This window comes from Canis lupus, chromosome 23 (genome assembly GCF_003254725.2).
Source record: "Canis lupus dingo isolate Sandy chromosome 23, ASM325472v2, whole genome shotgun sequence".
Lineage (NCBI taxonomy): Eukaryota > Metazoa > Chordata > Mammalia > Carnivora > Canidae > Canis > Canis lupus.
In genome coordinates, this window is record NC_064265.1 from 33,461,837 (window position 1) to 33,478,745 (window position 16,909).

A 16,909-nucleotide genomic window follows, 5' to 3' on the forward strand; every position below is an offset into this window, starting at 1 on the left:
GTAGTGTAGAGTCTAAAATCAGAGGTGATTCATAAATCCTAGATTCATAAGTTTTTTTTTTAAAGAGGTTTATCTATTTATTTTAGAGAGAGTGGAAGAGAGTGCATGTGCATGGCGAGGGGGTGGGGTGCAGAGGGAGAGAGAGAGAATGCCAAGCAGACTTCCCACTGACTGCAGAGCCTGGCATGGGGCCTGATCTCAAACTCCAAGATCATGACCTGAGCCAAAATCGAGAGCCAGATTCCCAATGGACTGAGCCATCTAGGTGCCCCGCCAGATCTCCACATTTTATTTTTATTTTATTTATTTTTTAAGTTTATTTTTTTAAAAGATTTTATTTATTTATTGATTCATGAGAGACACACAGAGAGAGGCAGAGACATAGGCAGAAGGAGAAGCAGGCTCCCTGCAGAGAGCCTGACATGGGACTCGATCCCAGGACCCCAGGACCATGACCTGAGCCAAAGGCAGACATTCAACCACTGAGCCACCAGGCATCCCAAGATCTCCACCTTTTAAATGAGAAACCAGAGATCCAAATGTTTATGTGAAATCTCCTGATTTTTAAATGTTGAAAAGTAATTCAAATAAAAAAAATCAATTGAATCTTGCTTGAAAGTTTATTCTAACCTATGGGATAGCAGTTTTATACCTTCTGAACTTCTGAGATTATATATTTTACTTTCATGTTCTAAAACTACACTGTCTAATATGGTAGCCACTATCATACTACTACATACATACTACTACAGTATCATATCATACTACTTGAAATGTAGCTAGTCCAAATTGAGATGTACTGTAAATATAAAATACGCAATGGATTTTGAAAAACTCATTTCATTAATATTTTTATATAGATTGTAAGTTACAATAATACTTTATTTTTAAAAAATATTCTATTTATTTATTTGACAGAGAGAGAGAAAGCGTGCACAAGCAGGGGGAGGGAGAGGGAGAAGCAGGCTCCTTGCTGAGCAGAGAGCCAGATGCGGGGCTCCCAGCACCCCGGGATCATGACCCGAGCTGAAGGCAGATTCTTAATGGACTGAGCCATCCAGGTGCCCCTAAAATAATATTTTAATAATAAAATACATTATTAAAATTAATTTCACCTGTTTCTTTTTACTTTTTAAAATGTACTACTGGAGAATTTTAAATCATCTATAGAGTTCAAATTATGTTCCCACTGGACAGCATTTCTCTAGAGTTAAAAAAAATCAAATATAAACACTGCAGATTTAGGTAGCTAGTATCCTAAGAACCTGACTGGACCAGCAGCAATGAATTGGTGGTCGGCTCCCCACTGAAACTCCCCATTAGTGACTCCTGCATGTACATTGTCCTCCCCTGTTACTTGCTCATGAACACCACAGCTGCCTCTTTACAAACAGGGAACAAGGGCACCTGGCTCCATGAAGCTAATATCTCCCAGGACTGAGGTGGAGAACCCATTGGGCCTATTTGCTGTGTCCATGTGCCCCTCTTTGGAGAATTGACAGGAAGGGCCATGGAAAATAAGAACCTAATGAGTTTGGTGGAAGTGGGCAGGCTAGTAACAGTGGGGAGAGTCCCTCTGAAATGCTGACACCTGCATTTTTATAGTCAGTTAGGGTTACATATTGCCATTGTTGGGAGAAGACGGTAGGAACATGAATATGAGTGGGAAGGGGCTCCTGTTTGTGGTGTGTCACCTCTGGACTGGGCCCCCTTCCATGTGTTATACACTGAGCATCTCATTGCAGGTCATAATTTTCAGAGTTCTCTGCTGGAAGGTTAGACTTTTGGCCAGAATTAAATTCTGGGCTTTTGTGGGGCAACTGATATAGCACGGCCCCCAGAGATCTGCTGGTCAGTAAACTGGAGAATAATTAGAGTAAATATTGGAAGCTCCTGAACCAGTGGTTAGAATCATCTTTGTTTTTTTTTTTTTTTTTTTTTTTTTCTCCTCCGCGGCTTAAAAGTTAATCAAGTAGCTGGGATTTCTGCAACATCCTCTGTAATTGTGACTACTACTTTACTGCTACTACCATTCCGCTAATGAATTTTAATGAAAATTATTTTTTTTTCAGAAAATAACCAATTCACCCCAGAAGTTAATCAGCTGCAGAAAGGAAGAGGTGGAAGCCTGTGCCACAGCTGTGCTGTCTTCTGAGGAGCCTTTCAGGTCCTGGATCTAGCAGGCTGGGAGAGGGCCCAGTTGAAACTGAGAATCCAGTTGGCATGGCACAGAAGCTGTGAGGGGAAAGACCCAGTATCTGTTTTCCTCCATGGACAAAGGACAAGAAAACAAGCAGAGCCTGCTGTGTCCATGTCTAGAAGCAACTGTCAGAGGCAGAGTGGTTTGGTGGACAGAGTGCTGAGTTGGGGGTGGGTCAGGAGATGTGACCTCTAGAACTAGGTTGCTCTGCCATTCACCGACTGAATGACCCTGGAGAAAGTGGCTTGGTTTCTTTGGTCTTCAGTTTTCTCACCTATGAAATAGGAGAATTAACCATACAACTGTTAAACCACACACACACACACACACACACACACACACACAGCTCTTGCAGAGCTTTGGGAAACTGGCAGCACTGTATATTGTTATTAGTTCAACTTTTCTGCAGAGCAATATATAAATTGTAACAAGAATGATAAAAACTCTTTCCACCAGTTGGCTTGGAGACCCCACTTCCCTAGAGTAAACCTTGATGAGGAAAGGAATGATGGGTATGAAGTGTTGACTTCACTTCGACCCAAAATGCCTGTGCAGAGGCAAATGGCTCGGCCAGCTCTATAATACATGACCTAGAAGGAGGCCACAGGCTCATGGAAGATGGGACATGCTGTGCATACATAAGATGTTGTAAAGGGCAAATAATGTGTGCACACTCAAGGCAGCAGGTAACATGTATGTGTATGAGGAGAGGAGAATGCAGAAGGATGTCAATAATAAACGTGGTGTTTGCTGTGTTCCTTTTACCTGCAGCATTGTTAAAGTATAGAATGAAAAATAAAAAGGGGTCACCTTCGGTAAGCTTTTTGGTTTCTTCCAAAAATGTGGTCTTTAGTTACATCATCAACCGTACGTCCAAAGAGGCTCCTGAAGGCCACCATTGGTCAGGAGTTGTTGGGTGACCCCAGGTAGGGGATGGGGAAGGGAAAGAGTGGCAGGCAGATTCCTGAGAACCCTGACCAATGCAGTAGTCAAAGCCTCACCTGGTCAGAGTGCCCCTGGATCTTCCTAGAGGCCTTGCTCCACAAGAAATCCCTTTGGGTACCTCTCCTCTTTAAGACCGCTCACTCAGGGTGTCCTCAGCCCCTTCTAGCATGTTCATCCAGGATCCACCTCTGGAAGCCTCTTCCCACCCCTCTCCCTACCAGGTGAGGAAGAGTCAGGGTTGGAGAGAGAAATTTCTTGAGAAGTGAAGGGATTGATGGGCAAGGCCTTTGCCTCCATTTTTTAGACCCCAGCCTTGGAGCCTCTGAGTTGGTTTGTCTCCACCAACTTCCTGGACCCCTTCCAGCCAGCCCAGAGCTGGGGACAATCTAACTTCTTCAACCATGTGTTTCTCCTACAAGATTTGGGTCTTTACCCCCCTCCCTACCCAGTGGGGCCTCAAGGAGCCAGATGGTGTAGACTCTCTAGGAGGATGATATTGCTGAAAATCTTTTTCTTTGTACCATTTTGTATGCTTCTGTGTTGTTCGACTCTTTTATGAAGAGTATATGTTAATTTTATATTTAGCCTGAACTGGAAACATTTTCAGTTTGCAAAAATAAAGGCCATGCTACTATACTGGTCATCACTCTCCCTTGTCCCATTTCCTTGCTGCTCCATGCGGGGGCTGCAGTCCTTCTGCCACCTGTCCAGGCCTAGAACCCAGAAATCACTCTTTGTTTCCCTCTGTTTGAGTCCCTCTCACAATTTGTCCCAGAGCCCATCCATTCCTGTTGACATTTTTTGTTTGTAAACACTTCTCTGGATTATTCTGTTGTCTTCTCAGTTCCCACACATGCATTTAACTGAGGTCCAGCCATGCATCAGACACTGAGCTTGTTCCCCATAGTAGGAGGGCTACCTCTGTAGTTGGAGTGCTTATATCTTGACTCCTCGGGCCTTCTCTCCTTTTATCCCCATCACCTAGCTCTTTAAACTGTGACACTTTAAGAAGTGAAAAGGAGCCCAGTTAGTAACTACAACAGAACAGGAAGACCAACCATGTTTGCACTCAACCCCATAGAGTGCCCTCACCCCCAGAATCAAGCCCAGCTTCCTTAGCCCTGCCCTCAGGGAACAAATGCCAGAGTCCAGTGAACAAAACCACCTATTTTATGAGGTTTACATTTCCACAGGGGAAAGGGAAAATAATAATAACAAAATAATACAAAATCAAATAATGGTAGTAATTCTTATTTGTAAGTGAATTATCTGGTATATTAGGAGTGTATCAGACCCATGAAAAATGAAAAGGTAGAGCAGAAAATGGGGGTGGGGGCAGGTTGCAGCCTCCTCTAAATAAACAACTGGACCACAACTATGTCAGTTATATTTTTATATAGCTGCACAGGGTGGGGAGGTTACCAGTGGCTCTAGAAGAGATGAATTTGGCAAAAAATTGGCAGTCTAAAACAAAAACTTAATTTAGTATTTGTACTGTTTGTATGGATAGTGTATTTTTGAGAGGGGAGGATTTGGTTTCAGAGCTGTTCTCTTAAGTTGTCAGTTAGAATAAGTAAATAATTATGTTTATTTTGATAGGAACCTAGATTTCAGGATTAGTGAAAGGGAAGGCCAATTGGACTAAAAAATTTGAGTAGGAGCCATGTATTGTTAGAACTGAATTGAACATATTAATATGAAGTCATGCCTTTGTAAAACATTTACTTTAAAGTATATTTCTTTTCTGGCTTCCCCCCATCTAAATGGCTCAGTAGCAACGTTACCTCAATGCATATAATGCACCCTAATGCCTACATTATGGTTTCTAATGTTATTTTTCTCCCAAAAGGAGCCAGGGTTTCTTGGAACAATGTCTGATTCCATGTCTGGTCTGGGGCAAAAGAGTATGAGGCAATCTCATAACACCTAACGCCTTACTGGGCCAGAAGCAAAGCTTAAAATAACCAGGGCATTTGAAATCTAAAAGGGTCCCCACCACCGAAAGTTGGCACAGTGTGAGAGCATCAAAATGAGAATATCGACTGACATTAGTACATTTGAAATGTCACGAATCCATAACAACACATAAAAAGAGCAAAGCTAATACAGTGAATTCTCAGAAAACATGAATAGAATGCATTTCAACTCAGTCTCGTTATGCAGTCGTGTTGGGCTTTATTGACTCACCACACCAATGAAGAATACTATGAAGAATAGTGAATGTACACACCTCAATCAGAAGGCATCTTTCTCCACTGCCACCAGTCCTTGGCTCAAGCAGCAACCCTTGGAGACCTGCAACAGCCTCTTTACTGGTTGCCCTCTACTTCCAGTCCTTTCTCACTTGCCTAACTCCTTGCCTATCTCCCGTCCTGCCAGGGGTTCCCAGTGATGTGCCTTTATTTTCCTTTTACAGAGGTTTTGTAGATTCAGTTTGCGTGTCTAGCCTCTGTGCTACCCTTCCCCATCTTATATATATATGTATGTATATATATAATACATCTCATATATATGTATATTTTCTGTATGCCTTTTTTTTTTTTTTTTTAATCCTTAGGCTAATTCTCTGTGGATGCAGAGCTCTCAGTTTCCTTTGAATCTGGCCGGACTTGATTGATCCCTTCAGGGAACTTTTCGCAAAGCTTCTGGAGCCCCTTTGGAAGGGGGACCTCATTAAGTCCGCGGGTGTCTGGCGCCACCTTGTGTTGAGTGGTGGAAAAGGTCCTTCTGTTCCCACGGAGCCAAGGGATCTTAGTTTCCTGGATGGAGAAAGGAAAATTCAGACAAGTTTCCTAGAATGAGAACTCAACTACAAAATCTCCATGGGCTTCGCCCCTAACAAACATCCACTACTACTAGTGGATTCAGAATTTAGTGGCCGCCATACCCGCACTCGGGCCCTGTCTCCAGCATCATTAGGGGCTTCTTTGGGCCTGCCTGGCTCTGCCTCCCTACTGGGCCCTTGGCCTCTGCCTCACTCTTTCCTGTGTCCAGCTTTCCTCTGCGCTGTCCTTCCTTATCTATTAAAAAAAAAGAGTTTTTGAATTTTTGTTTTTCCTGTCATTTCTAGCCTATCCCTGGACTAGACTGACTTTCTAGGGTGTTCCTCAGGCCACATGAGGGGGTAGTTCATGAGAGGGTAGTCATATTAAACCACTGTGGCACCTACTCTGTGAAATTTGAAACTGGCATACAAGAGTTGACCCCAATTACAGTTTTGTCTTGTGGGTTCCAGGGACCCTCAGGTTCTCTTGCATCTAACAACAAAAAAAAAACAAAAACAAAAACAAAACAAAACAAAACAAAACAAAACAAAACAAAAAAACATTCTTGCCTGAAGTGGGAGAATGCACATGTGGGAGCAGGAGGCTCCCAAAAGGAAGATGCAGCCCCTCTTGCCTCCCTCAGTGAGGAGCTGCAAGCCCAAGAGGGGTTGCAAAACCCCATTAAGGATCCTGGAGGAAAAACTGAGCAGGAGTGTTCTTGGGTATCTGCAAAGAGCCCCAGAAGCAAAAGCACAAACCCTTTTACTATGAAGGAGGTACTTGCCTCTGGTTCCTCCATTGGACTCCTTTTGGGAAATTTTAAAAACTACTTAAAAAGGGGGATCCCTGGATGGCTCAGCGGTTTAGCGCCGCCTTCAGCCTGGGGTGTGATCCTGGCTCCCTGCATGGAGCCTGCTTCTCCCTCTGCCTGTGTCTCTGCCTCTTTCTCTCTCTCTCTCTCTCTCATGAATAAACAAATAAATAAATAAAATCTTAAAAAAAAAAAAACTACTTAAAAAGTCCTGGCTGTTAAAAAAAAAGAGTGTCTGTACAAACCTCAGTAACTTCTACATTTTGCTCCTGTACTTTAAGCCACTCGTCTATGAAGTGGCCCCCATGCCTCCTCATTTCCTGGAGATGCCAGCATATCTCTACCAAAGTGCCTTGGTATAAGATTAAGCCTACAGATGACATCTTAGGTTTCTAGCCTTAGGAAATCATACCCCAGAACTAGGGCCTTCTGATGTCATCACACCGACAGTATCAAGGCTAAAGGGCCTTCACAGGTGAAGCTCATGTCACGAAGTTAACTCTCCATTCTCTCCTTTCACGTTTGAGTCTTGCTATTGGGAATAGATCAAAATGGAATAGCTCCCTCTCCTCAGATTAAGCCTAGATTATGGAGGATTGCCAATGGGGTGAAGAATTACTGTATTTTAAATGAAGAGTTTTAAGTTAGCAGATGGCAGCAGATTACAGCAGATGCTGTAATTTAAATACATGTAACTGTAAGCAGTTCCATTTCAGTTCAGGAGAGAAAACTGTCAGGAAAAAGGATTTGTCTCCTTCCTTCCTTTCCCTCATCTTTCCCCCTTATTTCTTCCTTCTTTCCTTCCTTCCTTTTCTCCCTCCCTCTCTTTCTTCCTTTTATTCTTTTTTTCTAACAAAGTTTTAAACTCTGAAGGAGAAGTTTAATCTGGGGTTGGCAAAGATAAGGCACAAGTTGAAGAACTGATAGGTAGGAGCTTGGTCCTGAGGTGTGGTTCTGAACATGCAGGTGCTAGAGATGTGTGTTAGCAGGGTGTATGCCAGAGGTGGAGCCCACTCTTTCCTTTGGCTAATGACTCATTTAAAAAAAAAATCACATCCTCCAAAAACATTTATTACAAAATCAGAGTTTTTGATTAGGTACCATTTTTTAAAAAGATTTTTATTTATTTGAAGGGGGGAGAGAAAAAAAATAAAAGTAAAAGAAGGGGAGAGAGAGAGAGAGCAAGAGAGAGAGAGAGAAAGAACAAGAGCAGGGGTAGGAGAAGCAGACTCCTCACGGAGGAGGGAGCCCCATGTGGGCTCAATCCCAGGCCGCTGAGATGGTGACCTGATTGGAAGGCAGACACTTAACTGACTGGGCTGCCCAGGTGCCTGAATTAGATACCATTTAAGACTTTAAAAAGGTATTAACAATATTGAAAATTGAAACCAGATAATGCATATTTTTACCTTAAATTCAAAGAATGCGGTTTTGTGACTTACTTGAAGTCATAAATGCAGCTACAACAGAATGCAAAGTCAGGAATTTAGAGCATGATATATTTGATTCTGGGGCAGAATTTGGATATCTCCTGTTACATTAACTAGTTGTGTCCTATGAGGCAGTGTACTATGATTTTTAAACACTGATAGCTTTTATGAACCAGTTCTATGAGAAAATAATCTGGAAATTTTATGAATTTGTAAAATTTTCTACTTGAAATTTCTGAGAATGGTTAGAAGTGAAATAATCTGATAACATTTTTTCAGTCATGAAAAGATTGTGATATAATTTGATATATCTGGTAATATATTTTTATTTTTATTTTATTTTATTTTATTTTTATTTTTAAAAAAGATTTATTTATTTATTTGAGAGAGAGAGAGAGAGAGAGAGAGAGGTGGGGGGGTGCAGAAGGAGAGAGAGTCCTAAGTGGACTCCACGCTAGGCTCAAAGCAAAGCACAGGGCTAGATCTCCCAACTCTGAGATCATGACCTGAGCCTAAACCAAGAGTCAGCCACTTAACTGTGCCACCCAGGCATCCCTGGTTATGTATTTTAAATTTAAACTTATTGAAGTATATCTATGTTGCATTTTATGACCTTCTTATTTGGCTTTGGCAAGTTTGAGTTTTATATAGAATGAAGGTAATTGGTAACTGTGTTTTCCAAAGACTTCAGAGAATTTGGAGTTCTAGTCTCTGTTGATCAATAATTAAAATAAGGACAGTATAATGTATATGAAGCCAAACCTGAATTTTGACCCCTAAGTCAAAGGGATTTCTAGTAAAATCTTAAGGTACTGCATTTAGAGGTAATGTTCTTGGATAATCGTAAAGAATTTGATCCCCAGGCAGCCCGGGTGGCTCAGTGGTTTAGCACTGCCTTTGGTCCAGGGCATGATCCTGGAGACCCGGAATCGAGAGCCACATCAAGCTCCCTGCATGGAGCCTGCTTCTCCCTCTGCCTGTGTCTCTGCCTCTCTCTCTCTCTCTCTCTCTCTGCGTCTCTCATGAATAAAAAAAAAAAAAAGAATTTGATCCCCTTGTGAGAAAATTAAAAGCTTTGACTAAATCTGGACTTAAGATACTGCTAATTGATTTTGATTCTTCACTGAAACCTTGAGGAAATAACATGTAACACAGTATATTAGGCCGGTAAGGGAATGTTGAACATTATAAAAGAAGGGAGAGTTTATAGTTCATAGAAGGAACAAGATAAATGAAAAAGCTTAGAAGATTAGAACAAGACTTTACAAAAAAAGAAAAGAAAAGAAAAACCAACCAAATGTGTGACAGTAATATAGATTGGATAGGTTCGTTAACAAGAGGCAGAATTGGTTCTTTCAGCCAGAAATCATGTGTACCAATCCTGATTATTGTACCTATAGGTTAAACCATTGTAGGTGGACAGATAATGGTGAAATGCAACCGTCATGCAGAATTTTGGCCACTATACTGTTGGGGTTCTCTCCATCATCTTGAGGAGAAGACCTTCTTTCTCCTAGTGTCTCCTAGTCTCTACCTCCTAAGAGGTTTGGTCTCTTGGCTGTTCTGATGCTAGGGCTCTCAGATTGAAAATGAAGGAAAGCAGGTGAACCAAAACTCAATGCCAGACAAGGATTCACAAGAGTGAGACAAGACAAGAGTGAGAGATTATAAATGACTCTAGAGCGAAGACTTTTTTTTCTTTTTCTTTTTCTTTCTTTTCTTTTCTTTCTTTCTTTTCTTTCTTTCTTTCTTTCTTTCTTTTTTTTGGCAAATCTTTAGTGGAATGCAGCCTAAAAACAAACAAAAAGTAAGCATTAGAAAAATTGAACTTTATTAGTTTGCATTGCTACTAGTTTGCATTATGTTTTAGAGCTACTATTTAGGCTATTTTAGAGCCTTTCTCTCTGTGTGTCTTATGAATAAATAAATTTTAAAAAATCTTAAAAAAAAGAACAAAAATAGTAAACTAAAAATATATACCTTTTGTTTCTTTGTTGAAGTGGCCAGGGAGATGTGTCACCAGATGGTGCATCTCGGCATGCACATTCTGGTCTACAGTTCTCTTTTCCCACAGAAAACACTTTGGGAGAAATGGCAGATTTTGTACTTTGATTCTGTACTCTGAAAGTTCAAGATGAAGCTGAACAACTAACAAGACCAGGAAGTAGGAGAGTTTAAATAGATTAATGGAATCAAAAGGACTTAAAGGCAATCTAAAAGGGGCGCCCACTGGCAAAGTTGAGACAACTTGAACATCAGATATAAGAGAATGGGCTGAGGTCAGTTGACATATAGTAAATCTGAAGTCATTGGTCTAAGATGATATGCAGAGTGCATCTAAATCATGTAGACTACGAGAAGGTTAAAAAAAAGTGTATTTTGTTGGATTACTGTCTTCTTCGCGTAGATGAAGAAAACAGAAACTAGTAAACATGAATACCTCAGTCAGAAGGAATTTTTATGTTTCAAGGGAACATAAGTGGATTAACCGTGTAAGTGGTAACCCCGAGTTAGACAAAGCCACATAAAAATATCAAAATTCAATTGAAGTGTCTTTGATTATACTCAGGTTTTAAGAAGACCCATAAAATTGATGCTTAGGAGTTAAGGTTTAATGGATCCTGGCCTTCCAAACTTCCTGTGTTTGGCTTGTGTTTGCCTCTTCTGGCCAGCTTGTGGCACCCTCTGGGGACAAGGCAGGAAATAGGAATTATGTAATTTTGGTGACAGTGCAACATCCAAATGCTCTGATATTTGTTTTGCAAAAATGAGAAGTAAAATTTGTACTAATTAAAAATTTTAATTTTTTCTTTTTTACTTAGAACACATTAAACAACAAATAAAAACCTCCATGACAAGCGTAGAAAAAGATCACAGAAGAAAGGAAAAAGCTTTTTATGTGCCTTTAATGACATTTTTCTGCTTCATGCACAAGGGGCCCCAAACATTACGCAGTTGACCCTGTTTATAGTCAATGTGCATAGCTGATGAAGGAGGCAGAGGAAGTAGGAATGATTCCTGAGTCCAGGGCTAAGAGACTAGGAGAATGACAGACTGGGAAGGGGGAGTAGCTTGTGCTTGGGGCAAGGATAACAAGGTTGTTTTGGAATATTTGAGGTTTGGGATGACACGTGTCCAGAAGGCAGTGGGAGCAGCAGTGGGAGGGCACAGGACCCATCCCTGCAGAGCAAGCTGAGGAGGGAGGGGCTGTATGGAGGGAGGTCGGGAGGTGTGGGTAGAGAACTTGAGGTCAGTTTGAGCTTGCTGAACTGCAAGGGGTGGATGACAATCAGCATCCCATACTGTTGAGAGAAGAGGCCATTGAGTTTGGCAGGAGGGCTGTGTCAAATGCAGGGGCTGAGGGTTCCACTGGCCAAAGCTTTTAAGGGAACTGGAAGGAGTGGAAGAGGCACCCTACTTCTTCCAAAAGAGTGGGTACAGCAGGAAAGTTTCAAGGACAGCAAGTCAGGAGTGGCTGGTGTTAGCAGATCCCAGTATGCCAGAGTCACTTGGGGAATGTCAAAAAGGACACATATACGGTCCTCAGACTATTTGAAGAGGGATCTCCAGGGGCAGGTTAGGGGGAGAAGTTGTAATCTGGTATTCAGAAAACAAACAAACAAACAAACAACAACACAAGAAAATGAGAACAAAACACTGCACTTATTCAGAAGGTGGCTAGGATTCAGAACACTGAGCTGAGCCAGCTCCTGTTTAGAGATGCATTTTTGTCCTAATGTAGGACAGGCCTGGAGTGCCCAGCCTACCCAAGGCAGATGGGTGGGAATGAGGATGTGAGGCCCTGCAGGTCAGGGGAACCAATCACCTGGCACAGGGCAGCTGCAGGGAGAGGCTGGGTCACAGGAGCAGGTACTCATTCCAAGCCTTAATCTACATAAATGTGCATATACCCCTGAAGGCAGAGCCGGAGGCATCTGGACCATCTTGCTGGGGTGGGGCTGTGCTGGACACTTGGGGCGCCCTCCAACAAGAGATACCTGGAAGCCTTGAATGTGGGCAAACCCCTGAGCCTCATCAGGCTGTCCAAATGGGGTCTGACTATTGCAAGTTTAAGGCTGCTGCCTCTGAAAGATATTGGGGGGTGGCATCCCTCCACGAAGGAGGCTGTGCAGGTGGTTTGGGACCTGCCTGGGCTCCACAGGCCTGAAGGGCCCGGGATGCACTGGGTGGGTTGATGGGGTGTGTACTGCGCATGCGGGAGCCGCACAGGCCTGCGGAGCCCGCCCTGGAAACTCAGCAGCTGTAAGAAGCGGCTAGGTTCCGGGGGGAGCCACAGGGGTTACCCGACATCTGCCTGGTTCCAAGCCGTAGCTACAGAAATGCACATGTTTCTCTTGAAAGAGAAGCTGGAGGAATCTGGACTGCCTGGCCAGGACGAGGCTTGGTGGGCTGCCGGGTACCATTCCCCAAGAGACACCTGGGAGCCTCGATGATGGGTAAGCCGGGGACTCTAGCAGGCAGCCAGTGGGGACTGATGTCACCCCTTTTAGAAGCCGCCTCAGAGAAATTTTGGAGGGTTGGGCTCCCTTCATCCAGGAAGCTGTGCAGGAGGATTGGGACCGGCCTGAAGCCACAGGCCTGGAGGGCCTGAGGTGCCCTGGAAAGGCTGACAGAGTGTGTGCTGGGCATGCATGAGCCGTGCAGGTCAGGGGAGCCTGGAACAGGGCAAGTGCCTGGAGAGGCCCTGACAGGGTTGCTATGGGGGGTACAAGGCTCCAAGCTCTCACCTACACAAATGTGCATGCTACCCCAGAGGCAGAGCTGGAGCTGTATGGGCTGCCTTGCCGGGGTGGGGCTGCGTGGGAGGGTGAGAGTAACCTCCAGCAAGAGACACCTGGGAGCCTTGCCTGGGGGAGGAGGCCGGGACACCCTGAGGCAGCTGGGCCAAGCAGGGACTGGCAGTCCCCAGCTTTAAATGCAATGTCAGAAATATCTTTGGGATGTGGGCTCTCTATTCAGTTGGTGGCATCCTGCCAGAGTCCCATGGGGCCTGGGGTTGTCCCCGGCAGCCCCAGGCCCGCTAACAAGGTGTGGGGTGTGAACTGGGACTGTGTATGTAGGGACAGTGTGGGGGAGCCAGGGCCCTGGAACAAAACAATGTCAAGTCAGGTCTGCTTACAGGAAAAGCTGTCAGGGACTACCTACCTAGCAGCTGCCTAGTTCCAGGCCTTCACCTACACCTACCTTCAAAAGTGCATATTTCCTGGGAGGTGGAGCTGAAGGCCAGTGGGCTGTTTGGTCAGGGTGGGGCCCCATACCGGTTGGTTGGGAATCCTCCACGGATGGATACTTGGGAGCCTTGCTTTCTGGAGAAGCCTAGAACCAATCAGGGAGCCATTCCGAGTGGGGACTGACTGTTGCTGGTAAAGGCTACTACCTAGAAAAGATTTTCAGAGAGTGGCTGACTCTCTGAAACATGGATGGCTGAGGAACTACATTTGCTTGGCATAGAAGCAGCCCATACAGCCACACCCCTCATCACCTCCCTTTCTGGGGTTGGCCTGAATGCAAAAGGCCTGGAGGCCCCAGCAGTCAAAGGCTGCCTGGCACAGTGCGAGCTGTGCATATGCCAGCAGTGCAGGTCAGAGGAGCTCGAGACCTGCAACCAGGCAACGATAAGGAGAAGCTGGGTCATGGAAGTGCACTACTGGGGTTACTTGGCATCTGCCTAATTCCAATCCCTAAATGACACAAATGCCCATATTCTTCCTCAAGGCAGAGCGGGAGGCATCTGGACTGCCTTTCCAGGGTGGGGCTCTACGAGACTGTTGGGGTACCCTCCTGTAAGAGACACCTGGGAGCTTTGATTGCAGGCAAACCCTGGGACACCATCAGACAGTAGGTCCAAATGGGATCCTTGAGGGTCCTCTTGCTGAGATCTGTGTGGTTGGGGGATTGCTCTTTTCTTTCATGGTATAGCCTTCCTTCACTCCTCATTCTAGACTGAGGTTCATGCTCTTCTTGTCCCTCCCAGAAAGGTGGATACCTCTCTGTGGGAGCTGCTGTAGGGTGAACCAATTCAACATCCTGGAGAACCCCATTGCCAGAGGCAGTGAGAACGGAGGGACCAATAGTGCTTCTTTTGGCTTTAGACTCCCCGGGTTTGAATTATGACTCTGTCACTTAACAGCTGTGTGATCTTTGGCAAATTACTTAACCTCTTTGAGCTTCAATTACTCATCTGAAAAATGGAACTGACATTATTTCCCACATGAGAATGGGTAGATGAATAAATGAGAAAATGTATGTAAAGTTTTTAGTGGTGTCTGGTGTACAGTTGGTATGCAGTGATTCTAGTCAGCTGAACTTCTTGCTGATTGACCACTTGCTCAGCTCTCAGGGAAGGTGATGTATGGCTGTAGAGGTCTGAGGGGTGTGGCTATAGGGGCTGCTTCTATGCTAAACAAATGTAGTTCCTGAGCCATCCATGTTGCCTCTCTGGGTCTAGACTCTCCACCAGCCCCAGTGGGAGTGCTTAGGTCCCTCTTCTTGTTTTTCTTACCCTAACTGGTTGTTGGAGCTTTAAGGCTTGGGCTGATCAGCCAGGCTGGGCTGATGATGCAGTCCCAGGAAAGAATAGGATTCTGGTGAGAGCAGCACATTGGAGGCCTGGAGCCTTCTGAGCCTGTTTGAGTAGGAGGCTGACTATGTGATATCAGCATCTGCACCTGAGATTTTATCTGAAAACTCTGAGTCATCTCTGAAGTTCTTATTGTGAGAGGGAGGGCTTGGGGAAGCTCCTGACACTGTGGCTGTCTAGAATGTGGAATAATCTGTCTTACATCAGCTCTCATGGAGTGGTGTCTACTTTTCTGGGCAGACAGGACAAGAGAGGGAGGGATTTCTCTTACAAAGCTAGTAATAAGCAAGCAAATTCTTCCCATCACTGAGGGAAAATAGACTTGTTCATTCTATTGCAAAACTGGGGTGACTTGGGACTGAGGCATATATCCTGCTCATCTAGCTCAGTAGTGTCTGAGGCATGACTGGAAGACATCTGATCAAGATGATGGAGTGAGCACACATCAAACCCTTTTTGTAAACTTCTCCAAACACAGAGGAACGATAGATATCACACACACACACACACACACACACACACACACACACACACAATCTTTATGGTCAATAGTGTTAAGAGTAAGCTGATGAAATAGAGCCCAAGGGTAGAAGGAATTGGGTATATATAGGTTGGACTTCAAAGCTCATGTGGGAATGGAAATGAGTGTACCCCAAGTTTGGCAGGAGAGTGGACCCATGTTCATTGCATGAAGCTGGGGTTGGGGCTTGTCTATTTAGTGACCCAGGACTGAAAACACTCAGAAATGTGCTGCTTGCCCATGGTGCAGGAAGAAAAGGGGACATCTTTGTCTGGACTGGTCCTGTACAGGGGTACAGCATCGGGAATTTTGTTGGCTTAGAGCAAACACTTGAAAATCTCTAACACTGGGGATCCCTGGGTGGCACAGCGGTTTAGCGCCTGCCTTTGGCCCAGGGCGCGATCCTGGAGACCCGGGATTGAATCCCACGTCGGGCTCCCGGTGCATGGAGCCTGCTTCTCCCTCTGCCTATGTCTCTGCCTCTCTCTCTCTCTCTCTCTGCGTGACTATCATAAATAAATAAAAAAAATTAAAAGAAAAATCTCTAACACCTAGTCCTAAGTGTGTAAACTAGGAAGAATGGGCTAAGGCAAAAGTATCTACCACAGAAGGACTTGTTTGTGGAAAACACTACCATGCAGAATGAGCTATAAAAAAACAATGACAAAAGACATGAAATGCGTTATGAGGCATATTTCAGACTGAGCAAACAGAAAAATTAATAACACAGAGATGGAAATAATGGATACTTTGAAAATTTACTGACTCATGGGGGGTCTCCCACCCTCTCTTAAAAATTACTTGGTGGGGGCAGTTTTTTCCTTGTCAGTGATGACTTTTTGGGTCACTCTTAGGTGATAGAAAACTCTGTAGTTATTTTAACTCAGTCACTTTAATTCAATTCGTAATTAAAATTGCCTATTCCCAGATAGTAATAAAAACATTAAACTCTTATGAGAGAGAAAACTTCTTTTGTCTTTAATAAGTTGGTTGGCTTCCTTACTTCAGGGAAGTGCAGGGTCTGTTTCCATCTCTCTTTTACCTCCTCCTCCTTCACCTGCTGCCATGGTGGACCCATCTGAGATTGGATTTCAAGGATAGAATGGAAAGGGGGCTCAGGAAGGGACTTACCTGATTGGAACAGTTGAAAGCTGGATTTGGGTTCCCTGGGACTGGCTGAGATTTAAAGCTGATTTCCTTCTCCTATGGACACTTTCATGGCTCTTTATAAGCTTTTCTGTTGAAATTCTCAGACTGTAATTCCATGATGTAGGCAATTAATTTAATTCTTCCAGTTTTTAATGGTTACTTTTATGTGTCAACTTGACTGGAACATGAGAATGCCCAGATATTTGGATAAACATTATTCTGGGTGTGTGTGTGAGGATTTTTCTGGATGAGATTAACATTTGAATAGGAAAAAAAAAAAAAACATTTGAATAGGTAGAGTGAGTAAAGCAGATTGCCCTCTCCAGTGTTGGTGAGCCTTATCCAATCTACTGAAGTCCTGAATAGAGTAAGAAGGCTGGATGAGAAAGAAGTCTCTCTATGCTTGACTGTTTTCAAGCTGGAATATTAGTCTCCTCCTGCCTTCAGGCTCAGACTAGAATTTACATCATTGCTCTCCTGGGTCTCTA

The 16,909-nt window shown here is 43.9% G+C and overlaps 1 protein-coding gene and 1 long non-coding RNA gene across 6 annotated transcripts in view; both read left to right on the plus strand.

Annotated features, from left to right (window-relative positions):
* The window catches only part of IL20RB (interleukin 20 receptor subunit beta), a 37,280-nt gene extending 33,492 nt beyond the window's left edge, over positions 1-3,788 (plus strand). For 3 of the 5 annotated variants that reach the window (XM_035704788.2, XM_025448999.3, XM_035704791.2), the window contains one exon: positions 2,073-3,788. In XM_035704788.2, coding sequence (XP_035560681.1) covers positions 2,073-2,180 — 108 coding nt within the window. In that variant the 3' untranslated portion in view covers positions 2,181-3,788. Of the gene's footprint in view, positions 1-918; positions 1,062-2,072 lie in introns of all 5 variants that reach the window. The other 2 variants (XM_049099680.1, XM_035704790.2) reach the window with 2 other exon arrangements.
* Positions 3,789-12,207: 8,419 nt separating this feature from the next.
* LOC125753394 (uncharacterized) overlaps positions 12,208-16,909 on the plus strand; it is a 54,646-nt gene continuing 49,944 nt past the window's right edge. Inside the window, exon 1 of the long non-coding RNA XR_007405103.1 lies at positions 12,208-12,608. This is a non-coding gene — a long non-coding RNA (uncharacterized LOC125753394). The remainder of the gene's footprint in view (positions 12,609-16,909) is intronic.